General features: G+C 45.7%; 1 protein-coding gene and 1 long non-coding RNA gene across 6 annotated transcripts; both read right to left on the reverse strand.

The window, feature by feature from the left end:
• Positions 1–8,142: 8,142 nt before the first annotated feature.
• On the reverse strand, positions 8,143–15,566 carry LOC123136464 (uncharacterized). 5 transcript variants are annotated; one of them, XR_006466985.1, is made up of 8 exons: positions 15,118–15,551; positions 14,630–14,787; positions 14,358–14,517; positions 13,860–14,003; positions 13,668–13,775; positions 13,455–13,546; positions 11,617–11,689; positions 8,143–8,371 (listed from the first exon to the last, which is right to left on the reverse strand). It is a non-coding gene; the product is annotated as an uncharacterized lncRNA (long non-coding RNA). The 5 variants fall into 5 exon arrangements; XR_006466984.1 differs by having other exon boundaries at positions 13,455–13,775; positions 15,118–15,558; XR_006466983.1 differs by having other exon boundaries at positions 13,668–14,003; positions 15,118–15,554.
• Positions 15,567–16,438: 872 nt separating this feature from the next.
• LOC123136465 (probable glutathione S-transferase GSTU6) lies at positions 16,439–17,459 on the reverse strand. The gene is made up of 2 exons (XM_044555838.1): positions 17,038–17,459; positions 16,439–16,938 (listed from the first exon to the last, which is right to left on the reverse strand). The coding sequence occupies exons 1-2, from the start codon at positions 17,359–17,361 to the stop codon at positions 16,570–16,572; spliced, it is 693 nt and encodes a 230-aa protein (XP_044411773.1). The 5' UTR covers positions 17,362–17,459; the 3' UTR covers positions 16,439–16,569.
• Between the last annotated feature and the right edge of the window lie 9,374 nt (positions 17,460–26,833).

Raw genomic sequence — 26,833 nt, forward strand, 5'->3', positions numbered from 1 at the left:
CGTAGGTAAGAAAACGTTTTTGCTAGAACCCTATTGCAGCCACGTAAAACATGCAACAACAATTAGAGGATGTCTAACTTGTTTTTGCAGCATATGCCTTGTGATGTGATATGGCCAAAAGTTGTGATGAATGATATATATGTGATGTATGAGATCATGTTCTTGTAATAGGAATCACGACTTGCATGTCGGTGAGTATGACAACCGGCAGGAGCCATAGGAGTTGTCTTAATTATTGTATGACCTGCGTGTCAATGATCAAACGCCATGTAATTACTTTACTTTATTGCTAAACCGTTAGCCATAGTAGTAGAAGTAATAGTTGGCAAGCAACTTCATGGAGACACGATGATGGAGATCATGGTGTCATGCCGGTGCCGAAGATGATCATGGCACCCCGAAGATGGAGATCAAAGGAGCTATATGATATTGGCCATATCATGTCACTATTTGATTGCATGTGATGTTTATCATGTTTTTGCATCTTGTTTACTTAGAACGACGGTAGTAAATAAGATGATCCCTCATAATAATTTCAAGAAAGTGTTCCCCCTAACTGTGCGCCGTTGCGAAAGTTCGTTGTTTCGAAGCACCACGTGATGATCGGGTGTGATACATTCCAACGTTCACATACAACGGGTGTAAGACAAATTTACACATGCATAAACACTTAGGTTAACTTGACGAGCCTAGCATGTACAGACATGGCCTCGGAACACATGAGACCGAAAGGTCGAACATGAGTCGTATGGAAGATACGATCAACATGGAGATGTTCACCGATGATGACTAGTCCGTCTCACGTGATGATCGGACACGACCTAGTCGACTCGGATCATGTAACACTTAGATGACTAGAGGGATGTCTAATCTGAGTGGGAGTTCATTAAATAATTTGATTAGATGAACTTAATTATCATGAACTTAGTCTAAAAACCTTTGCAAAAAATGTCTTGTAGATCAAATGGCCAACACTCATGTCAACCTCAACTTCAACGCGTTCCTAGAGAAAACCAAGCTGAAAGATGATGGTAGCAACTATACGGACTGGGTCCGGAACCTGAGGATCATCCTCATAGCTGCCAAGAAAGCATATGTCCTAGAAGGACCGCTAGGTGAAGCACCCATCCCAGAGAACCAAGACGTTATGAACGCTTGGCAGTCACGTGCTGATGATTACTCCCTCGTTCAGTGCGGCATGCTTTACAGCTTAGAACCGGGGCTCCAAAAGTGTTTTGAGCAACACAGAGCATATGAGATGTTCGAGGAGCTGAAAATGGTTTTTCAAGATCGTGCCCGAGTCGAGAGATATGTAGTCTCCGAAAAGTTCTATAGTTGTAAGATGGAGGAAAATAGTTCTGTCAGTGAGCACATACTCAAAATGTCTGGGTTGCACAACCGCTTTTCCCAGCTGGACATTAACCTCCCGGATGAGGCGGTCATTGACAGAATCCTTCAGTCACTCCCACCTAGCTACAAGAGCTTTGTAATGAACTACAATATGCAGGGGATGGTGAAAACTATTCCTGAAGTATTTTCAATGCTGAAGTCAGCGGAGGTGGAAATCAAAAAGGAACATCAAGTGTTGATGGTCAATAAAACCACTAAGTTCAAGAAAGGCAAGGGTAAGAAGAACTTCTAGAAGGACGGCAAGGAAGTTGCCGCGTCTGGTAAGTCAGTTACCGGGAAGAAGTCAAAGAATGGACCCAAGCCTGAGACTGAGTGCTTTTATTGCAAAGGGAAGGGTCACTGGAAGCGGAACTGCCCCAAATACTTAGCGGACAAGAAGGTCGGCAACACTAAAGGTATATGTGATATACATGTAACTGATGTGTACCTTACCAGTACTCGTAGTATCTCCTGGGTATTTGATACCTGTGCGGTTGCTCATATTTGTAACTCAAAGCAGGAGCTGCGGAATAAGCGGAGACTGGTGAAGGACGAGGTGACGATGTGCGTCGGGAATGGTTCCAAGGTCGATGTGATCGCCGTCGGCACGCTTCCTCTACATTTACCTACGGGATTAGTTTTAAACCTCAATAGTTGTTATTTAGTGCCAGCTTTGAGCATGAACATTGTATCTAGATCTCGTTTAATGCGAGATGGATACTCATTTAAATCCGAGAATAATGGTTGTTCTATTTATATGAGAGATATGTTTTATGGTCATGCCCCGCTGGTCAATGGTTTATTCTTAATGAATCTCGAACGTAATGTTACACATATTCATAGTGTGAATACCAAAAGATGTAAGGTTGATAACGATAGTCCCACATACTTGTGGCACTGCCGCCTTGGTCACATTGGTGTCAAGCGCATGAAGAAGCTCCATGCTGATGGACTTTTAGAGTCTCTCGATTATGAATCATTTGACACATGCGAACCATGCCTCATGGGCAAAATGACCAAGACTCCGTTCTCCGGAACAATGGAGCGAGCAACCAACTTATTGGAAATCATACATACTGATGTGTGCGGTCCAATGAGCGTTGAGGCTCGCGGAGGCTATTGTTATGTTCTCACTCTCACTGATGACTTAAGTAGATATGGGTATGTCTACTTGATGAAACACAAGTCTGAGACCTTTGAAAAGTTCAAGGAATTTTAGAATGAGGTAGAGAATCAACGTGACCGAAAAATAAAGTTCTTACAATCAGATCGTGGAGGAGAATATATAAGTCACGAATTTGGTACGCACTTCAGGAAATGTGGAATTGTTTCACAACTCACACCGCCTGGAACACCTCAGCGTAACGGTGTGTCCGAACGTCGTAATCGCACTCTATTGGATATGGTGCGATCTATGATGTCTCTTATCGATTTACCGCTATCATTTTGGGGATACGCTCTAGAGACAGCTACATTCACTTTAAATAGGGCACCGTCTAAATCCATTGAGACGACACCGTATGAATTATGGTTTGGGAAGAAACCTAAGCTGTCGTTTCTAAAAGTTTGGGGATGCGATGCTTATGTCAAGAAACTTCAACCTGAAAAGCTCGAACCCAAGTCGGAAAAATGCGTCTTCATAGGATACCCTAAGGAAACCATTGGGTATACCTTCTACCTTAGATCCGAAGGCAAGATCTTTGTTGCCAAGAACGGGTCCTTTCTGGAGAAAGAGTTTCTCTCGAAAGAGTAAGTGGGAGGAAAGTAGAACTCGATGAAGTACTACCTCTTGAACCGGAAAGTAGTGCAGCTCAGGAAAATGTTCCTGTGGTGCCTACACCGACTGGAGAGGAAATTAATGGTAATGATCAAGGTACTTCGGATCAAGTTGCTACTGAACTTTGTAGGTCCACAAGGACACGTTCCACACCAGAGTGGTATGGCAACCCTGTCCTGGAAATCATGTTGTTAGACAACGGTGAACCTTCGAACTATGAAGAAGCGATGGCGGGCCCAGATTCCAACAAATGGCTTGAAGCCATGCAATCCGAGATAGGAATCCATGTATGAAAACAAAGTATGGACTTTGACAGACTTGCCCGATGATCGGCGAGCGATAGAAAACAAATGGATCTTTAAGAAGAAGACGGACGCGGATGGTAATGTTACCATCTATAAAGCTCGACTTGTCGCTAAGGGTTATCGGCAAGTTCAAGGGGTTGACTACGATGAGACTTTCTCTCCCGTAGCGAAGCTGAAGTCCGTCCGAATCATGTTAGCAATTGCCGCATACTATGATTATGAGATATGGCAAATGGACGTCAAAACGGCATTCCTTAACGGCTATCTTAAGGAAGAACTGTATATGATGCAGCCGGAAGGTTTTGTCGATCCCGAGAATGCTAACAAGGTATGCAAGCTCCAGCGATCCATTTATGGGCTGGTGCAAGCATCTCGGAGTTGGAACATTCGCTTTGATGAGATGATCAAAGCGTTTGGGTTTATGCAGACTTATGGAGAAGCCTGCGTTTACAAGAAAGTGAGTGGGAGCTCTGTAGCATTTCTCATATTATATGTAGATGACATACTTTTGATGGGAAATGATATAGAACTTTTGGACAGCATTAAGGCCTACTTGAACAAGTGTTTTTCAATGAAGGACCTTGGAGAAGCTGCTTACATATTAGGCATCAAGATCTATAGGGATAGATCGAGACGCCTCATAGGTCTTTCACAAAGCACATACCTTGATAAGATATTGAAGAAGTTCAATATGGATCAGTCCAAGAAAGGGTTCTTGCATGTATTGCAAGGTGTGAGATTGAGCTCGGCTCAATGCCCGACCACGGCAGAAGATATAGAAGAGATGAGTGTCATCCCCTATGCCTCAGCCATAGGGTCTATTATGTATGCCATGCTGTGTACCAGACCTGATGTAAACCTTGCCGTAAGTTTGGTAGGAAGGTACCAAAGTAATCCCGGCAAGGAACACTGGACAGCGGTCAAGAATATCCTGAAGTACCTGAAGAGGACTAAGGATATGTTTCTCGTTTATGGAGGTGACGAAGAGCTCATCGTAAAGGGTTACGTCGACGCTAGCTTCGACACAGATCTGGATGACTCTAAGTCACAAACCGGATACGTGTATATTTGAATGGAGGGGCAGTAAGCTGGTGCAGTTGCAAGCAGAGCGTCGTGGCGGGATCTACATGTGAAGCGGAGTACATGGCAGCCTCGGAGGCAGCGCATGAAGCAATATGGATGAAGGAGTTCATCACCGACCTAGGAGTCATACCCAATGCGTCGGGGCCGATCACTCTCTTCTGTGACAACACTGGAGCTATTGCCCTTGCCAAGGAGCCCAGGTTTCACAAGAAGACCAGGCACATCAAGCGTCGCTTCAACTCCATTCGTGAAAATGTTCAAGATGGAGACATAGATATTTGCAAAGTGCATACGGATCTGAATGTCGCAGGTCCGTTGACTAAACCTCTTCCGCGAGCAAAACATGATCAACACCAGAACTCTATGGGTGTTCGATTCATCACAATGTAACTAGATTATTGACTCTAGTGCAAGTGGGAGACTGTTGGAAATATGCCCTAGAGGCAATAATAAAATGATTATTATTATATTTCCTTGTTCATGATAATTGTCTTTATTCATGCTATAATTGTGTTATCCGGAAATCGTAATACATGTGTGAATACATAGACCACAACATGTCCCTAGTGAGCCTCTAGTTGACTAGCTCGTTGATCAACAGATAGTCATGGTTTCCTGACTATGGACATTGGATGTCGTTGATAACGGGATCACATCATTAGGAGAATGATGTGATGGACAAGACCCAATCCTAAGCATAGCACAAGATCGTGTAGTTCGTTTGCTAGAGCTTTTCCAATGTCAAGTATCTTTTCCTTAGACCATGAGATCGTGTAACTCCCGGATACCGTAGGAGTGCTTTGGGTGTACCAAATGTCACAACATAACTGGGTGACTATAAAGGTATACTACGGGTATCCCCGAAAGTATCTGTTGGGTTGACACAGATCGAGACTCGGATTTGTCACTCCGTATGACGGAGAGGTATCTCTGGGCCCACTCGGTAATGCATCATCATAATGATCTCAAAGTGACCAAGTGTTTGGTCACGGGATCATGCATTACGGTACGAGTAAAGTGACTTGCCAGTAACGAGATTGAACGAGGTATTGGGATACCGACGATCGAATCTCGGGCAAGTAACGTACCGATTGACAAAGGGAATTGTATACGGGGTTACTGAATCCTCGACATCGTGGTTCATCCGATGAGATCATCGAGGAGCATGTGGGAGCCAACATGGGTATCCAGATCCCGCTGTTGGTTATTGACCGAGAGTCGTCTCGGTCATGTCTGCGTGTCTCCCGAACCCGTAGGGTCTACACACTTAAGGTTCGGTGACGCTAGGGTTGTAGAGATATTAGTATGCAGTAACCCGAAAGTTGTTCGGAGTCCCGGATGAGATCCCGGATGTCACGAGGAGTTCCGGAATGGTCCGAGGTGAAGAATTATATATAGGAAGTCAGGTTTCGGCCATCGGGAAAGTTTCGGGGGTCACCGGTATTGTACCGGGACCACCGGAAGGGTCCCGGGGGTCCACCGGGTGGGGCCACCTATCCCGGAGGGCCCCATGGGCTGAAGTGGGAGGGAACCAGCCCCTGGTGGGCTGGTGCGCCCCCCCCTTGGGCCCCCCTGCGCCTAGGGTTGGAAACCCTAGGGGTGGGGGCGCCTCCACCTGGCTTGGGGGCAAGTCCCCCCTTGGCGGCGCCCCCCCTTGGAGATTGGATCTCCTAGGGACGGCGCCCCCCCTAGGGGGCCCTATATAAAAGGGGGGAGGGGGCAGCCGCACCCATGCTCTTGGTGCCTCCCTCTCCCTCCGCAACACCTCTCCCTCTCGTAGTGCTTGGCGAGCCCTGCCAGAGATCGCTGCTGCATCCACCATCACGCCGTCGTGCTGCTGGATCTCCATCAACCTCTCCTTCCCCCTTGCTGGATCAAGAAGAGAGACGTCTTCCCCAACCGTACGTGTGTTGAACGCGGAGGTGGTGTCCCGTTCAGCACTAGGACCTTCGGTGATTTGGATCAAGACAAGTACGACTCTCTCAACCTCGTTCTCTTGAACGCTTCCGCTCGCGATCTACAAGGGTATGTAGCTGCACTCCTATCTCTCGTTGCTAGATGAACTTCATAGATTGATCTTGGTGAAGCATAGAAATTTTTATTTTTCTGCAACGGTCCCAACAGCTTTTACCTCCTTCGAGAGGGGCTTGAACTCGTAAACTTGTGCGTACAATCTCGCCGTAGCTAGGGCCTTGCCTCCTCATACGTACCCCCTACTCTTACTGTCAGACTTACAACCACGACAGATAGTTAGTGATATTCTGTTTAAGCTAATCTCTTGTCTCTATCTCCCCTTGGAGTCCTCCTGCGGTTAGCCTGGCTGCCGAATACTGTAAACCTACGAGAGACATCTCTCGATCAGATCAATATAAACCAATGCGAGTCCTCTATTTGAGAGTTGAGATGCTTCCACAATCTTCACATGGTAATCAAAGCCTCCCTCTTCCACTGCATCTAGCAACCATCTTCTCAATCGCATCATCCAGCCTCCCATCTTCCCATCACACCCACTATTTCTTTCTCCAGCCAAACTATCTCCACCGGCCTGAACAATACCATCTCCGAGCCTCTCACAAGAACCAACTATATTATATCGCGAGCCCAAGCTCGCTCCCAGACCATGGGACAGGGCTATATGGGTATGTCGATCAAACCATTGCCGAGAAACCAAAAACCATTGTTACCAAAACCTCCAAAGGGAAGGAACAAACCGTTCCTAATCCGGCCCATAGCCCTTGTCTTACTCAAGATGCAGCGGACATTCGGACAAGGAGGACGCAGAATAAGTCCGGTTGTGTCCGCTTCGGACCCAAATCTGACCCAATTTGCAACGAAAATGCGTCCAAACGCAAACAGAATGAACATAAAATGGAAATGGATGTCCGCTTGGGCATCTTTTTTGTCCGGGCGGACATAAACGGATGCGGCCGGACCAAATGGGTCGTCGCATTGGAGTTGCTCTAAGAGATTGGAAATTTTCTACAGACCTACCACAACCATGCTAGGTAGTAGTATGATGGATTGTTTCCCAGTATGTCTGTCATCTAATCATCGATGTATGTTGAGAGGCATTTGGTTCTCTTTAGCGAATTACACCAAAATATATTTTCCTAGACTTTCGACTGCTACAAAATTTAAGGCCCCAACTTGTTTCTACTCTGCATTGAGAGGTTGGGGTCTTGCCAAAAGTTGGAGGTGTTGGTGCTATTTTTATTTTACTAGATGACCCGGTTGCGCCAATGGCGCAAGAAGCCAATTAGAAGCAATGTTAGTGGAGAGTAAGAGATGTAGATGGAAAGATAATGCAATGTGGATTGTATTGCAGACAATAGAATGACTTAAATTGGTTTACAGATAGTAGAATAACTGATATCAATTTACAGAAAATAGACTTATATATAGGCAGCCTCACAGCTTATTTAGACATCTTCTTAGTCCTGGTTGTGGTCTTCAGAGGATATGTACACATAAGCAAAGTGTTAGTCGTCGGATAATGCTTGCATGGTAGACTTCCACACAGGTACTTGAAGGCCTATAAAAGGTGTTGGTTCACTGCCACTCCATTTGGAGTAGCCCATATAGTTATTATCTCCGCAATATCTTTGCTTCATTGGTCCATATGACACACGTGTAGAACCATATATCAAGGAAATCACCAACATGATAGTTATTGTTCTCTAGCTTGCAACAATGAATCAGGATGTCTTCCATTATAGGTGAGGTGGGTTGTTGGTAGCCCTGTAATCCTTATCTCATCTCTTCGAGAGAGGATATGTGATACTGCACCAATAGACACGATGAGAGGACACCAAGCAACCTGCGGTAGAACAGAATAAATGGCTTAGGAGGGGAAAACAGAATGAAAAGAAGTGTGTATAATAATCATACTACACAAAGGATAAGTTAACTATGCCTGCAATCACCATGGATAGAATTAGTAAATTCTATCTGTTTCTTGAATGGAACGCAGGTGAATGCATCTCCAGTAAGAGAAGAATAGGTAGTGGAGCACACAAGTTTGCACTTTACACAGGTAAGTAATTGGATCAGGTCATCAGGTTTGCTAATGAGGTTAGAACAAAAGTTTGGTATCAAAAGTAACTTAATACAATTGCAGAGGAAAGGTTTTGTAAGAAAGGTACTCTGTAAGCAATTTCTTCTGGTCAAAACAGATGCAAAGCAAAGGTGTGAAAACATCAGTTTATCTTGGTTTTTAGGCCTATTATCAAACATCTTGGTTTTTAGGCCTATTATCAGACATCTAGGTTTTTAGGCCTATTATCAAACAGCCTATGAGTGTCACAAAAACAGTGAAGTAGATAAAATCTGGGAGTTATTCAACTAGTTGACAATACAAAGTTTATTTCCTGTGAAAAATACATCCTCTGGTTTTTAGGAAGATCCAACATACAAACAACAAATGGTTTAATTTACATGTGTCATCGCCATTGCAGAACTAAATACACCTATCCCAGATCCTTGCACCTAGAGCAGAGAAACAATTTTCAAGTAAAGAAAAGCGGGAAACGATTGTTAAGGAGGTATTTTTGTCGAGGATGTCAGCTGCAACCTCCCAAAGCATAGGGACAACATAAATTAGGGGTTCACTAAGAGTATTATGTTAACAATCTGGTCTCACACATAGCCTAAGTATATACTCATAGGCATGTTCCTTAGTATATAACTAATAACAAAGACGCATTGTCGATTCAATTAAACCAAAGTTAATAGTGCAGCGTGTTGTCTATAAAGTCAAGTGGACCATGCAGTTGTTTTTCCTGGATAAAGATGGTGTGATCTTCTCCATGGTCTTTAGTTTTCATCTTTCAGCATATGTATATGAAGTCTTGGTTGACCTGCACTTCAATTGATAGTTTGGTAAAGCTTGTACTAAAAAGATCAGAAAACAATTGGTGGTTAGCATGTACTGCTCCAACAAACCTGGATCACCATCTGAATGAAAATGCACCTAAGGAAGGTGTATCACAATTTCTTAGTCCATTCTCATTCATAGTATTCTCCCTGATGATTTCTCAAGATGTTTCCAGTATAGATCTTTGGCCACATATGTCCAATACAATGTTGTCATATGCAATGGAACACATGGTACATGATCACATATATTAACAAACTATCTTCAGAAGATTGGATGGAAACCTCCTAACATAAAAAATCTTTTGATCTAAGTGCGTGTTTCTTCTAAGGTGGTCAGCAAACTGGACCCTCACAAAAGAGCTAACATAGCAGAGATAAAAACTAATGAACTGAAGACAACCTCAATTAGGACCTATAAACCTCTCAGATGTCATCGAAGCAAACTATCATGTACAGATCATTGCCAACGTTCATCTTGAATGTAAGCAGGACATCCATACCAACCTCAAGTCCTGTTTTTAGGAGAAATTTATTGTATCCATGTTAATCAAGATGCAGACATCATGTGATTGTTCGTCATACTCGGTCCTAGCTAGTGAAGCGTTGTTTGCCAAACTGTAGTCCCACCAGTCCGATGCTTGGGATATTCAAACGACAAGCTACTTCCTTTGGTATTTTCTGGGTGACCATATATTACACCCAAAAAGAGTGAGTGTTATGATCCCAGTTATGAAAATGGCACAAGAACAAAAGGAGAACAAGAAAACAAATGCATCCTATAGGGCGAAATAGATCGAAAAAAGAGTGTGCAACAAAATGCATGTAACTCAACCTAAGGTGACCAGATCACACATATTTAGATATGTGAAACTGAAGTAGGCACGACAATGAGTGAGATAGATGAAATACATGTGTTCACCAAAGTAGGTACAGAAGGTGAACTCGTTGTGAGATAGGCGATATATATGTAATCAGTGAAATACTTCATAAAGTGAAATTGAAATAGGCACCCAATACGAAAGACCGGGAGTAATAGGGAATTCTAAAGAGCAAACACCAACCTTGGTAAGCAGATCAGCAAACGAAGAGCAATCAGATGACAAGGCGAGGAGATCCAGTCAAACGAAAATGAATCAAGAGAGGATGCATTAAAATAACAAGCAGATGGGCCATTGAAGTATGCAAACCATGGATTTATGCCTGCAGTTACCATAGTACATTTTGGAGAAACTACGGAAGAAAAGGTCTGAAGATTTTGGCATTCTATAAGTCATATGATTGTGTAGAACTTACACACCTAAAGGGATTATCTAAGCACAAACCAGCACGAGAATGCAACTAATAGGGCATGATAAACTTATTTGAAGGAGAAGGCGAACCATGACAACACTGATCGAACAAGGTATACAGAATCAGTAAATTGCATATGTTCTTTTGATGAATATTGCAAAAATGGTACAAAAAAGGGCATGTTCAGGTGCGCAATTTCTATGGCAAGACAAGCACCAAACAAAACAAATAGAGAAAGAGGTAACTTAATACCGTAAATCCAAATAACAACTTATCGCAGGAGCAACACAACACCGACTACAATCAAGAAGAATGCACCTGAACTGAAGCATAGGCTAAAGATAAATTCAGAACATGGGTATTCTTATAGCTTTATGCCGCTACTCTAAAATGCAGAGTCACCGAATCCCAAATTTCAGAACCAATCCCATAAATTCAGATCTACTACATCAACCTATCACAGGAAATACACAGGTTGTCATGATACCCCTAAAAAGGCGCTCTTGGAGGCAGGCAGATTGGTCCGGACGCCCTCGTTATTAGCATAATTGATTAACTATCAAATGGGTATCCACCAATCAAGGAATTCTTGGGACCACATGCTATAAATTTTCAAGTAATGTTATACATGAAATGGAGGTTATATGATTAACTATCATATCAACATCACTCAAATTATCTGAAGGGAAACTCAATATTTTTCAGGCTAAAGCACTGAAACGGAGGAGCTACCCCACTTTTCTTTCTTATACAGATTATACATGAAATAAAATGAAGTATACATGGTGTAAATGATTAGTGAATTGCTCCTCCCTATCCAGACGAATTAATTTCAACCACCAAATCACAGCAAAGAGGACGAAAGTGAATAAATTGGATGAGAAGGAGCTGCAATACCTGTGGATGGGTTGGAGATAGCGAGGTCGCCGGCAAGGACGCCCATCCAATCATGTTTATGTTTTTGTGAAACCTGAGAAGGATGTGAAAACTGAGATGCAAGTAACACCATAGCTTCCTTTTGTTTTGATTCTGCTGAAAAGTCCCATAGCATGATATCTTCAGAACAACATGTGGTGTGCCAGTGGCATCCAAACAAAAAGATTTGGAACAGGGAGAATAGAAATACACCAAAAGAGAATCATCGTCTTTGAAATTTTTTCTCACGCCTGGCCTAATTGCAAAGATATTCTTAAATGCCCATATATTTATTTAGCTAATTACTATAAGCAAGATAAGCCGACCTCATACAAAAGCGGAAGACATTGAGTATGCTCCTATACTCTGTCAAAATTAAACTATACAAATACTATCAGTTCAAAATGTATTTTCATTGGCATCATGTCACCATTCACATCAAAGAGCCAATAGATTAGCTAACTGACACAATCCATATATTTAGCATCATGATTTCCAAAAAATCAATTAAAAAGAACCTATCACCTGAAACTCAAAAGCGATAACCTCGAGCGATGATCCAAGTGTTGAGGCGTCACAAAAAACTGGGCCATTTTTTAGCCTAATTGGAGGTCGTAAAGGCCCAATCAGGGTTCTGTTTTTGCCTGCATGGGCAACTGTTTGCATGGGGGCCTGGGGTGAATCGTTCGCTCCAGCTCCTCCCCCAGATCGAACAAAAACGTTCGGTGGGGTGATCGCTCCCTGACGAACAGTTCATTCGTTCCCAGGAGAAAAAAATATGACGTTCCCAGGAAACCACTTTTACACTTTGCATATCTTCGTGCGTATACTAAACATGCCAACGACATCCACACGCTTGAAAAAGTAAATAATCAAACAACACTCACATGAGTTGCAGAGTCCTATCGTTTCCGCTTTACCGCCCCAAAAAACAATATAGTTGTTCTGCAAGTAATTACATGACATGATGATGGCTTCATCAAATATCAATTTTTATTATTATTAGTGGCCATGTGCACGCCTAAACCTGATAGCGTGATTCATCTGCAAATTCTTCCTACACACCTAAACTAAACCAACAAGTTATGGTAGTAGCCTAGACAAATAATTTACAAAAAACAACATAAAGGAGAGGAGAAGGCAGACGGTAAGGCATCAAAACTAAGAACAGGTTACATCACAAAAAATTTGTTAATTCCAGAGTGAGCATCTGATGAGAGGAAAGTACACTCTCTTAAGGGAAGTAGAACAACTCATAATGCTCACCTGACATGCACAAAACAGAGATCAGCCATGTAATTTTACTGCCTGATATGTTATCATTTTTACTTTTCTTGTTCAGCGAAGAGTCGCAGTTTGCAAGTACTATAACTTCATTCGTATTTCCTTGGAAAACAGAGTTAGGTGCAACATTTATAGACCACTGTCTAATATCAGTTAATGGGGAAAGAAGCAATGGAAGCAATGAGCATATAAATTCTGAAATCATCCTCGACAACATCGTGTGCAGAAAATTTTACAAAGGGAAAGAGCAAACTCTTCTTGTATCATACCAGGGGTACATCAAATAATTTTCATTTGCAAACAATAGAAAAAGCCTTAACTCAGCTGAAAAATGGGCAATCCAGAAATACTTGACTCGTATAGTCCAGGGATCGCAAAAGTAGCTAATTCAATATCTAGACTCTGAGTGTGCAATGAACAATTGTAGAGTTGGCAAGGACATAAATCCTAGAGTAAAGATATTGATATTAAATAAATGAACTGGGAATGAAGAGAAGGGGGACCTCACTGTCCATGGCTAAGCAAAACAAACTTACATGTAAAGATGTGGCATAGGTGTGCATGTCTCGCCGAGTGAGATACATGTGGGTTGCACATAATGATGCAAGAGTAGTCTGTCTCCAGAAAACTTCAAAGATACACGACCACACCAAAGTTCAAGTCAAAATTAGTTATGTACAACAGTACAAGATGATTCTATGACTGGCAACCAATTATTCTAGGGTTAGACCAATCAGCTCTCAGCTTACCTAATTAGTTTGGTCTGCTAAGCATTTTGTTCCTAATGCAATCTTCAAGTATATTGTGTAACCAAGTTATTCATTGGTACTAAAGAAAGAACAGGCTGTATAAATTATCTGAGCAAAGTAGAAAAAATAAAAAATTAGTAAAAAGCAATAAATCCTAATTGCCATCTCAGTCAGCAATATAAAAAGTTCTACCATGATTCTTCAATGCATTGCGAAGTGAGATCCCAATCCCATTTTCATCTCAATCCTTCTCCAGAGCTATTTTCCCCCAATCTTTTTTGGCCAACAGTCTGTAGGAACATAGTGGAACTTCCCCAATCTTCTTTGGCCATCAGTCTGTAGGACAAAATGTAACTTCAATGTATAAGAGTATGACAAATAAAACAATATTTGCACAAACAAAGACGAAATTTTCTAGGAAATTAAAGGGTCAAGTGTAACAAGGCTGAGTGAAGTTTAAGATGGGTAGGACATTCCATGTGAGGTCCGCTCTGTACAAAGCATGATCATGCATTATCCTATCAATTTGACTACCCTAGAAAGAGGAAGCAAATATTGTACCCATGCCAAACAGTGGCTTGAGAGATGAAACACTTTATGATATACTGTATTTTAGTTGTTGAGATGCAGTTGGACTGCTGAATAAAAAAAATTACACAGCACAGAGTCAGAGATGATGACTGAACTTACATATCTTTTGGAAGTGTTGATTCATCAGTATTTGAATACAGAAACAATGAGCAACCACTCTCAACACTCAGAACCTCGAGAGAAGATACGTGTGTTCACTTATAATCAGTAATCATGAAGATCTTATAATCAGTAATCATGAAGATGTCCATGCACGCACCTGTTTGAACAGCATTAGCAACCTGTGATATGCCAATCAGGATACCTCACAAAATATTCACAGAATAGATCAATATGTATGCAAACCAACAACTGCCGCATCACTTTCTCACCTGCAACTTGGGAGCAGGCCGCCGCCGTCGACCACCGCGCTGCATCTTGGCTACATTTATGAATCAAATTCTTAGAACCCTTGGTATACTGCTATCTGGCAACATCACTTGCAACTTGGGAGCAGGTTGCCGCCGTCGACCACCGCTCTACATCTTGGCTGCATTTATGAATCGAATTCTTAATATCCTTGGTATACTGAACACAATTTCATTCAAAGTGCATAACATGATCTATGAACACAATTTTATTCAAAGCATATGAACCAAATTGACTACTACTTCAACCATTCAACTAACTGCTGCCGCCATTTTGTGAAGTTAATCTAGAAAAGTGGTTACATAGAGCTAGATCCCAAAATAATCACATGAGGAAAGAAAAACTATTTTTATGCAGAAGATGGGACATCGTCTCTTCATACCTCACCATGGAACACCTCACCAACAAATCGGTGCCAGGGGAGGTGGCCGCACAGAAAGAGGAAGCTCACCTTGGTGCTGGCGGCAGATGCAGTAGTCGTCGCTCGATGCGCAGCTCCCAAAGTCGTGCCTGCCGCCTGCTGCACCATGCGTGGCGCTCACCGGCAAGGCACCGGCAGGACGATGTTGGTCCAAGCCGCTGCCGTCCGCGTCCTTCCAGCTCGAGCTCGTCCATGGGATTTCATCCGTTACCTTCACCTCGAGGGTGGCGAGAGAGCATGGGGCGCAGCTGCTGCTCCCCTCCTCCTGTTGAGTCCTACTCGAGGGCGAGCTCCTCCTGCCGAGTCTCGAGGCCGAGCTCCTCCTACTGAGGCCGGATCGAGGCCGACGGGCGCCGGGAGAGCATGGGCGCCGAGGCCAAGGCGGTGGCGGCGGCAGGAGAGGAGGCGAACAAGGCCGAGGCGGCGGCGGCAGGAGAGGAGGCGGCTACGGGGGCGCGGGCTAGGTCTGACTGCTTTTCCTCTTTTCTCTCGCTGCCGCTTCTCCTTTTCTTTTGTCTCGTGCCCGCTCTCCAGGCCGCCCGCTCGCTCGCTGCTCTCTCTGAGCCGCGCACCCACGAGAATGACAGATGGGCCCGCCACGGCTGGAGCGGAGGCGCCGCCACTGGGTGCAAACGAGGACGGTAAAAAAACGCCCTGCCAACCCACGAACGCCACTGGCAACCCACCATCGATCGCCCCCGCTTTCACCCGGACACAGCCACGCACACACCGTGTCGCTGCCAGGCTGGCCCGCGCGCAAAGTTGGCCCATGCATCAGTCGCTCTAGCCCGATTCTGCGGCGTTCAAAAGAACGAGCTCCAGATGTTTACCACGGCGATAAAAAGTACGATGTCAATGGACAGCAGTGCGAACCGAACATACAGGATGAATTTGAAAGTGCGAGGATGCTGGAATGGCGGGTATTCTAGGAGGGTTTATATATTCAATTTTTGAGGTGGCTGACCAAATTACCTCGATTGAGAAGTCTTTCAAGAAATCATTTTTGCTGGATTGAGGCTAATCTGAGGGGTTTTGCGTGCCTCTTTTGAAACTTCTTATGAACTACAACAGCATGATTGATCAACAAACGGTCACTCAAATATATCTGCATTTCCATAGCAAAGGTGCGAAGAAATATTGACTATTTCTCCTTTACTTGGTCTAGCTCAAGTATCACAACGATGAATGAATATATATAAATTCAGACCAAATTTACCATAAAGTTCAATTTGTAAGCATTTTGCTGGTAGATTAAAAAAACTGTCGAACTCATCTCTTGAATCAGAAAGAGAACCTCAGCTAATACATGCACGCATTATAAAATTTGGGAACTCCACACAAAAGCAAAATATTAAAAACTCAAGGACATAATCAATACTGAATAAATGGATGACATGAGTTACTGCTACATTATTACATCAAGCAGCCAAACAAACAACATTTAAAAATAGCAAATTTTAGTTATTCTGGATGTGTGCTGGCTCAGTTAGACGGTGCAGCGGCAGCCTCTCGTGCCTTGGCGAACTCAAGCAGCCTGCCCACGTCTGGCAGGGCCACCTTGGCCGCGTCGAGCTCGCTGAAGCGCTCCACCCATGCGGCCAGGAGCGGGGTCTTGGCGGCATCGAAGATCTTGTCACCGGACAACACCTCGGTCACCTTCATCCACGACAGAACGCCTCCCAGCGCAACGTCGACGAGCCCGAGGCCGTCGCCGCCGAAGAAGCCCCTTCCCTTGGAGCATTCCCTCAGGGCCCCTTCAAGAATCTCCACCGCCGCGAACGCCTGCTTCTTTCCCTCGGATTTCTCCTCCTCTGTCTTGCCCCTCAACCACTGCCTCCATGGGGCTACCAGCTGAAACACGGAGAAAAATAATGGTCAAAGTTGCTCGTTGGATATCTAAAAGTAAAGGAACGGAGACAAGTAGTTCAAGTAAGTGAAGATAATTTAAACCTTGTCGTCAACGTAGGCCATCCAGAAGCGAGCAATGGCGCGCTCGTAGGGGTCCGCTGGGAGAAGGGACGGGCCGGTGCCGGCGAACACTTCGTCGATGTACTGCAGAATGATCATGGACTCGCAGACCGGGGCGCCGTTGTGGATGAGCACTGGTATCTTCTTGTGCACCGGGTTGGACTTGAGGAGAAGCTCGCTCTTCTTGTACAGGTCCTCCTCCACGTCCTCGTAGCTCAGGCCCTTCAGGGCGAGTGCCAGCTTCACCCTGGTAACAAACGGGCTTGGCCATGTGCCGAGCAGCTTCAGGTCATCTCGTCCGGCCATCTCTAACTACCTCGATCGATGTTTTGTGTGTGTGTGTGTGTGTGTTTTGAAGACCACTGAGATTGCTTTAGCTGCTTGTGCTTGTGCTTATTTTCGATGGATGTTTCACAGGTGGATAAACTGTTTATATAGTGTCTATGGACAACATATGTATGCGTCATCCCTGATGCTACTTCGAGCACAGTGTCATCCGTGATGCCTGGGCGATGAGCATATGAGCATGTGTCTACTAGTCCGGCTATGAATTTTTAAAACTTTTACTAAAAATCAGTTTCCTTCAATCATGCTTGACTGGAGATGAGTCTGTCTTAATTACTAGTATTTTTTATGCACCACCTGCTGCTGCCTCCCTTCGCGCAAGCCCTTCCGTCAGCACACCGTCCATCCAGATGTCAATTTTTCGACTTTGCTGCGAGCAGATGATTAAAAATACCGTAGCTACCCTCGTTCGGAATTACTTGTCATAAAAATAGATATAAAATAAATATATTTAGAACTAAAATACGTTCAGAAACAATCATTTCTTCGTCAAGTATCTCCCGATGGAGAGAGTATTTACAATAAAATTCGCCTCATTTGTCACTGAATGTGGAGGTTGTATCTGAATTAAAATTTCAGTTCTGCTAAAGCACATCTAGATGTGCTCTAAGGATTGCACATCTTAGTACTATGTCATTGATTTTATCTAAGACTCATGCAAGCATTTCTTTTGTCTTTTTCCTTTCTTTCTAGTTTAATTGACTCGCTTAGATGTGCAATAATTAGGGCAGACAAAACCTTAAAATTTCAATGACATAATTTAAAGAGACCACCTATTCAACGGTTGCCTTTTTTTGTTGCTTTTCGTCGATTTCGCTCAATCCAAACCTTCTGAAGATTCTTCTTGGCCAGCTCCAGATCAAGGTTGAGGCTGATCTGTTTCTTCTCCAACTCAGCAAACCGGGCCCCGAGCTCACAAGATTTCTGCGGTCAGCAAACAAGGCACGTCAGTCTACAGAAACAAAGGTTAATCTTAGCAAAAAAAAGTGTTCTAAGACTACCGCTGAATCAAAATATTCAACAGTAGTCTCGCAGACTACGCCAAGTGGATGCACTTGGCGTGCCCCCACTGGTCCAGTTTACCACTCAGCATGGTCTGCCAAGCATGAGTATGCAAAAAATAGAGGGATTCAAAGACCACAGCCGACTACCAGCAGTCGACCGTGGTCTCCGGGACTACACCTAGTTGGTGCACTCTGCGTGCCCCCGCTGGTCTGGATTCCACTCGAAACAAGCTATTCAACCGAGTGAAAGAACAATGAAGTGACATTCGACAAAGACCCCCGTCGAATCAAACATCTGACGGCGGTCTTCGGGATCAAATTGAGAGATCAGTCCGAAATTAACTGACCTTGACATTAACATGCAGAGCAGAGCTGGCGTTGTGGGCAGCCTGGCTGGCCTCGTGCACCACCTTCATCTGCTCCATCATAACGTTTGCTTGGAGTATGGCTTCCTTGGCGGCACCCGCCGGGTCATTTGGAGTGTGATGTGCAGCAAAGAGCGACGATGGCAGTACAGTCAGAGCAATCACAGGATCTGAAGCATGGAGCTGTGTAGGAGAAGCAGAGACTTGAGCAATCAACGCCGAGGGACGGTCAGTCGACACAAGATTGGCAAAAGAAACAGTGGCCCGAGTCGGATCTCCGAATCACTGGACCACCGTCTCTGGTGCCGATGTCGACTGAGGCTCCTGGCCTACAACCGTCCTCCCGCTCGAAGCCCTGCCCCTCCTTCCTGTATTCTTCTAAGGCGCTTCTTCATCGTCGTCTGGAAGTTCAATGACGTCCCGTGGGGCTACACAAAATGCAACCATAGAGGCTCAATTGACCAGCAATTCAGTCGACAAAACAAGCACAAGATTACAGGATCGTACCAGCTTTGGAAGTAGCCGCATCTTCAGTCTCCTCATCATCTTAAGCCTTGTCAATATCCATGGAAGTCCCGGAAGTTGCAGCACTGAAAAATTCATAGCCCACTCGGTCATAGCAGAAGTATGAGTCAGTAGGAGAACACAGAGACAGAACACTCACGCAGAAGCGACGGGAACGTCCATCTTGATCCTGGGCAAGGTCTTCTGAGGCTTTGAAGGGGCAACCTTGGGCTGCTTGGTGACCTTTTCTGACGGCTCCGGTCCGTGTGCGCTTATGCACTTGCGTGCTCGGAGCCACAGCCTTGTTGCGGCCACCCGCTGGATCATGAGACTGCTTGGATCGGCGCTCTGTGCGAGGTGGTGAGTCGACCTCCTCTTCTACGCCGTCTGACTCATCACTCTCTTCCTCATCATCATCATCAGAAGATTGCCAGTCGGCGCTCTCCTCTGCGCTATCTGCTTCCTCCTGGACTTGCTCCTGGGCTTGCTCCCTGTTCGACATCGAATACATCTTAGTATAGACCTGCAAGGCAAGAAGTTAATCAAACATCAGTCATATTCAAAGACGGTTGCAAGACAGAATGAAGTACACTCGGTAATAAGGATCGGACCTTGTCCGGCTGGTTGTCAGCGTCGAATGGATCGACTTTCCTGGCCCCCCTAGGGTTATCTTTGTTTTCGGTAATGCTCTTCAGCCACAGGGCCACCATCTCGTCGGGGACCTCCTCTGGGTGGACCCGAGCGGTGTCATTGGAGCCCAAGTACATCCACATCGAATGATCACGGGCTTGTAGCAGCTGGATGCATCGACTGAGAAACACTTCCAATAAATCCATGTCAGTTACGCCCTGACGGACCAACTGAACTACCCTCTCGACTAACATGTTTGTCTCTACTCTCTCCGCTTTGGTCACAATCAGTGAACAAGGTTGCTGGACTCGATCTAGGGTAAAGGGAGGAAGATCGGTCGACTGACCGGGGGTCGGAATGTCTGGCAGTAGAACAAGGTCAACTGCCAGCCCCTAACCGACTCAGGAAGGGTCAAAGGGGGAAAAGTGCTCCTCTTCCTCATTTGAATCCCTAAACCCCCGCACATTTGAATCACATGCATCCTCTCGTCAGTCGGATTTTCCTTCTTCACGGTTTGGGAACGAACTATGAAAATATGTTTGAAGAGAACCCAGTGCGGTCTACAGCCCAAGAAGTTTTCGCACATAGAAACGAATGCAGCAAGGTATGTGATGGTGTTGGGAGAGAAATGGTGAAGCTGAGCACCGAAAAAGTTCTGAAAACCCCGTAAGAAAGGATGCGGGGCAAGGGAGAACCCACGGTCGACATGGGTGGCAAGGAGGACGCACTCACCCGCCCGCGGCTGAGGCTCTATCTCGTCCCCCGGCAGCCTCGAAGTCCCATCGGCAATCAAGCCCATGGAGGCCAGATCTTCCAGATCCTCTGGCCGGAGCGTGGATCGGATCCAGTCCCCCTGGATCCAACCAGGCGGCATCCCAGACCTTGACGATGATCCCCGACTCGTTTTCTTGCCCTTCGCTGTCGTCGTCGCTTTCTTCGCGCACTCCAGTGCCGCCGTCTTATCCTTCACCACTGTGGCAGGCTGCGCATGGGCGGAGCGACGGCGTCAAGGGCGAAAGAGGACGCGGTGGAGAAGCAGAGGAAGAAGAAGGGGAATGGGAGTGCACTGTGCAAATGCATCGGCCTTGACACCTTTTATGGGCCTACTTCCGAGTGGCTGACGAGTGGGCCCGAGCGATCCTGTCAAATCCCGCAATAGTCACGCACCGAATACGTGGCGAAAAAGGTGGCATAGAAATCGAGGCGCCCATGTCTATCCGTCCCGTTTACTGCGGCGCGCTCCACCTCGCGCGCTTCCCCAAATTTTCGGATCCCGTGAGATCCGGGAACCGCAGTAACCAATCGTGCCGAAGATTTCACACCATATCAACACTCGAAGATTGCCAGCATAAGTTCACTCGACGACCTCTGAATCGATCAAGGCGACTGAAATGAAGTCGAAGTTTCAGCATGAACCTCGAGCTCAACAAGAATGCCTATGAAGCATAAGAGTCAAGTCAAGGTCAACTTCAACTCGCTATCGGACCTCAATCCATTCAGGGGCTAATGACGATGCCATGAACCTATGATAGGGTCATAGGTCTGACCTATACGCCCTACCCAAGGTCACTACCCTAGAGTCAAGGACATTCAAAGTATAGCAAGAAGTACTGACTGAAGCCGTCGAGTGCAATCCACTCGACCAGTCACCTCACCCGGATACCCCAATTTCACTCGACCTGGATGGAGTCATTTGACCATACAGGAAACCACTCGGAGTACAGAAGACCTAGAGTCACTCAGGATGGCAACGGTCAGGCGTTCACTCTGTAGTCTTAAGATCATTAATAGCACTTTATAGCTGGCGTTACCAGTAATGCTCTGTCTTAATGTACATTGAACCCCTGTAACGGAGGACGCATGGGGTCCTGGCGCACTCTATATAAGCCACCCCCCTCCTCTGGGACAAGGGTTCGCACCCCTTGTAACACACACCCATATTCCAGTGGACCGCCTCAGGGCACCGAGATGTAGGGCTTTTGTTGGAAATATGTCCCAGAGGCAATAATAAAATGATTATTATTATATTTCCTTGTTCATGATAATTGTCTTTTATTCATGCTATAGTTGTGTTATCCGGAAATCGTAATGCATGTGTGAATACATAGACCACAACATGTCCCTAGTAAGCCTCTAGTTGACTAGCTCGTTGATCAACAGATAGTCATGGTTTCCTGACTATGGACATTGGATGTCGTTGATAACGGGATCACATCATTAGGAGAATGATGTGATGGACCAGACCCAATCCCAAGCATAGCACAAGATCGTGTAGTTTGTTTGCTAGAGCTTTTACAATGTCAAGTATCTTTTCCTTAGACCATGAGATCGTGTAACTCCCGGATACCGTAGGAGTGCTTTGGGTGTACCAAACGTCACAACGTAACTGGGTGACTATAAAGGTATACTACGGGTATCCCCAAAAGTATCTGTTGGGTTGACACGGATCGACACTGGGATTTGTCACTCCGTATGACGAAGAGGTATCTCTGGGCCCACTCGGTAATGCATCATCATAATGAGCTCAAAGTGACCAAGTGTTTGGTCACGGGATCATGCATTACGGTACGAATAAAGTGACTTGCCAGTAACGATATTTAACGAGGTATTGGGATACCGACGATCGAATCTCGGGCAAGTAACATACCGATTGACAAAGGGAATTGTATACGGGGTTACTTGAATCCTCGACATCGTGGTTCATCCGATGAGAACATCGAGGAGCATGTGGGAGCCAACATGGGTATCTAGATCCCGCTGTTGGTTATTGACCGGAGAGTCGTCTCGCTCATGTCTGCGTGTCTTCCGAACCCGTAGGGTCTACACACTTAAGGTTCGGTGACGCTAGGGTTGTAGAGATATTAGTATGCCAAAGTTGTTCGGAGTCCCGGATGAGATCCCGGACGTCACGAGGAGTTCCGGAATGGTCCGGAGGTAAAGAATTATATATAGGAAGTCAGGTTTCGGCCATCAGGAAAGTTTTGAGGGTCACCGGTATTGTACCGGGACCACCGGAAGGGTCCCGGGGGTCCACCGGGTGGGGCCACCTATCCCAGAGGGCCCCATGGGCTGAAGTGGGAGGGGAACCAGCCCCTGGTGGGCTGTTGCGCCCCCCCCCCCTTAGGGGGCAAGTTTCCCCCCTGGCCGCCGCCCCCCTTGGAGATTGCATCTCCTAGGGCCGGCGCCCCCCCTAGGGGCCCTATATAAAGAGGGGGGAGGGAGGGCAGCCGCACCCATGCTCTTGGCGCCTCCCTCTCCCTCCACAACACCTCTCCCTCTCGTAGTGCTTGGCGAAGCCCTGCCAAGATCGCTGCTGCATCCACCACCACGCCGTCGTGCTGCTGGATCTCCATCAACCTCTCCTTCCCCCTTGCTGGATCAATAAGGAGGAGACGTCTTTCCCAACAGTATGTGTGTTGAACGCAGAGGTGCTGTCCGTTCAGCACTAGGACCTTCGGTGATTTGGATCATGACGAGTATGACTCACTCAACCCCGTTCTCTTGAACGCTTCTGCTCGCGATCTACAAGGGTATGTAGATGCACTCCTCTCTCTCGTTGCTAGATGAACTCCATAGATTGATCTTGGTGAAGCATAGAAAATTTTTATTTTCTGCAACGTTCCCCAACAGTGGTATCAGAGCTAGGTCTATGCGTAGTTTCTTTGCACGAGTAGAACACAAATTTGTTGTGGGAGTAGATGTTGTCAATTTTCTTGCCACTACTAGTCTTATTTTGCTTCGGCGGCATCGTGGGATGAAGCGTCCCGGACAGACCTTACACGTACGCTTACATGAGACAGGTTCCACCGACTGACATGCACTAGTTGCATAAGGTGGCTAGCGGGTGTCTGTCTCTCCCACTTTAGTTGGAGCGGATTCGATGAAAAGGGTCCTTATGAAGGGTAAATAGAAATTGGCATATCATGTTGTGGCTTTCACGTAGGTAAGAAAACGTTTTTGCTAGAACCCTATTGCAGCCACGTAAAACATGCAACAACAATTAGAGGACGTCTAACTTGTTTTTGCAGCATATGCCTTGTGATGTGATATGGCCAAAAGTTGTGATGAATGATATATATGTGATGTATGAGATCATTGTCACGGCCGGTTTTCCAATAAAAATATTTATTGATAAACCAGTCTTTTGAGTCCAGTATGAGAGAAATCCTCCTCACTGGTAGACAATTTCTTGATACAATAAGCCAGTAGCATAAAATATATTACAGGGTTGAACTGCGGTCGCTCAACCAAATTATTACAAGCACGCCAATAATCATACATAATGGCGGACAGGACACAGTGGTGTGGAGACATACTACTGACTCATGGATAGGTTGGTGGTGGAAAAGCACAGCGGGAAGGGAAATACAAGACTCTAAGAATATCATTTCATCGAACGTCGAGGTGAGGCTCGATAAATTTATTTGGTAGCGGAAGCGGATATAAAACAGTGACCAAATCCAGGGTCGCACGAGACTGACTGGTACTCCTCTAAGTGTCGGACTCGCTATCGAACTCTTCATCCATGAGATCGCCTTCGTCAGCATCTGGCCAAATCAACAAGCCAGTGAGTACTTTGAAAGTACTCGCAAGACAGTTCAGACGTAAGATATAACAAATGCGTGCATGGATGCAACATGATTAATTCCTTAATGCACAATAAATAAAATTGGTATAACGGGTAAGTAAAAAGGGAAACGGCGGTAGTCCGCCTGAAATTCCACAGAGCATAAATAAGGACCGATCGGGTGTCTGAAGCGACGCCTCGAAAGGTGAACAAATAAGAATAAGGAAATGATGCCACAGTCGGGCATCTTAGCGCCACCACATAAAGGGCTTTAAAAGAAATGCCACGGTCGGACGTCTGAGCGACATCGCAGAAAGGGCTTTAAAAGAAATGCCACAGTCGGACGTCTGAGCGACATCGCAGAAAGGGCTTTAAAAGAAATGCCACAGTCGGACGTCTGAGCGACATCGCAGAAAGGGCTTTAAAAGAAATGCCACAGTCGGACGTCTGAGCGACATCGCAGAAAGGGCTTTAAATGAAATGCCACAGTCGGACGTCTGAGCGACATCGCAGAAAGGGCTTTAAATTCACCAGTAAATAATACTCATAATAAACATTCAATCCATGAGAATAAACGGGTTAGTCCATCCACAGAGATAATCATTCAACCGGACTTATCACTCATGCGATTCACCGGAGTCTCTGTCATCAAAGCTGACAATTGATTAGGATAAGATGGAACGAAAATTGACATGGAAGAGATGATTTGGAGGAATATATGACTCTGCAGAGTTTGTACAAAATTTTTCCCACAGCCAATGGATTTCCGTAGTCACGAAAGACTAGTTCCGTTTATGGTATTTCGGAAGAAAACACAGCTAACCGGTACACACCCATCCTACCTCTCGATGCTAGGAATCACCCTAGTCATCGTCCAAGAAAAACTTTTGAGACGGGGAGATCACAATCTCGAATAGCATGGGATCAAATTTATATACGCGCGCTCTAAGGGGTGCCCCCCTCTCGGTCCCAACCGGAAACACCCATGCCCCCTGACCGGATGACTGGCTTTAATCCAGGGCCATGGAACCATCATCACGGCCTCTCCTCTTTGGTGTGTACCATGAAAGCGGTTTGCAACTTACTAAACCATATTCCTTGCGGAAAACATGTGGTAGTACAAGGAAGGAAATGATAGGTACTGGACCGATATGGTTTGACACTGAAGTCACATAGTCTGGCGTAAGACTGGCATGCTACAACACTGCCATCGTACCCATCCTCATGCCAACACATGGCCATTCATATTCACATTCATCCACGTATGGATCATCGAACTCACTCACCTTATTATCACATAAAATAATGTTCATCGGTATGCTCTCCAACATGCCATGAAACTAACTAAATGCAAAACATGCCAAGACACTCATCATATCAAAAGTTCAAACATGCTTGCCTGGTTCGGAGTAGTCGGAGCCTAGCTCGGTGAAGTTCGCGGCTCCGTCACCTCCTTCGGTATCTACGGTTTAAAGAAAATATATGCGCTAACGTAAATACCAAGGAGTGCACAGAAGGTAAACCAAATATTTTTCAAATAAATCTGATAAAAAAACTAGACAAAATTTTAAAGAGAACAGAAAAAGAATCAATCAAAAATACTTTTCTGATTAAAAGTTATAAGGGTTTTTGTCCAGGGACTTATCTGTAATGAAACAGAAGATTTCCAGGGGCTAGTTTATAAAAACAGAAAACGCTTCGGTAGCGACTACGCCAGCCCGAAGAGAAAACGCATTCTGCCCGAAGGCGCTTCCAGAAAACGATTCGAAAGAGAGAGCAGAGAGGCTGACGGTGGGGTCCCACCCGTCAGGTTCAAATGTTCAAACGGGGCGGCAGAGTTCGCCGGCGCCCGAGAGCCGCGGTGGTCGCCGGCGGCGATCCACGGCGAGGCAGAGGGATCGGAGAGTACCTCCGTGCTCAGGGCACCCTTCCGCGTCAGTTGATGGTGGTGGAGTCGCTCGGCGAGCACCACGTCGACGGCGAGCTTTGCTCCGGCGGACGGCGGCTCGGGTGGTCGAGGGGCTCGTCGGAGAGGGCTGCAAAGGTTAAATTGAAGAGGGGGTCATGCTCCTGTCAGCTAGAGAGGGTAACGAACGGGGTTTGAGCGCCGGAGATGGCCTCACCAGAACGAATCGGGCTGGAGGCCGAGGCGGGGCGAGGCGGCCGGAGCTGGGGGAGGAGACCTCCTCGAGGTCTCCCTAGTGGCCTGGCGGGGTGTTGGTGAGTAGTGGAGGTGCTGCGTGCACGAGAGTGAGCTCGGGACCCCTTTATATAGGCGGTCCGAGGCGGTTGCCGTGAACGAGGATCACCGGCGAGCGATTACGGTGGCGCAGTGCTCGGTCGGGGTGGTTAGGGGGTCGAGC

This window comes from Triticum aestivum, chromosome 6B (assembly GCF_018294505.1).
Source record: "Triticum aestivum cultivar Chinese Spring chromosome 6B, IWGSC CS RefSeq v2.1, whole genome shotgun sequence".
NCBI classification, from domain to species: domain Eukaryota; kingdom Viridiplantae; phylum Streptophyta; class Magnoliopsida; order Poales; family Poaceae; genus Triticum; species Triticum aestivum.

Excerpts from the sequence above, each read along its gene's own strand:
- LOC123136465 (XM_044555838.1), bottom strand. The coding sequence starts at position 17,361 with ATGGCCGGACGAGATGACCTGAAGCTGCTCGGCACATGGCCAAGCCCG. Across the intron at positions 16,939-17,037 it reads TGGCCTACGTTGACGACAAG|CTGGTAGCCCCATGGAGGCA; the intron begins GTTTAAATTATC and ends TCCGTGTTTCAG.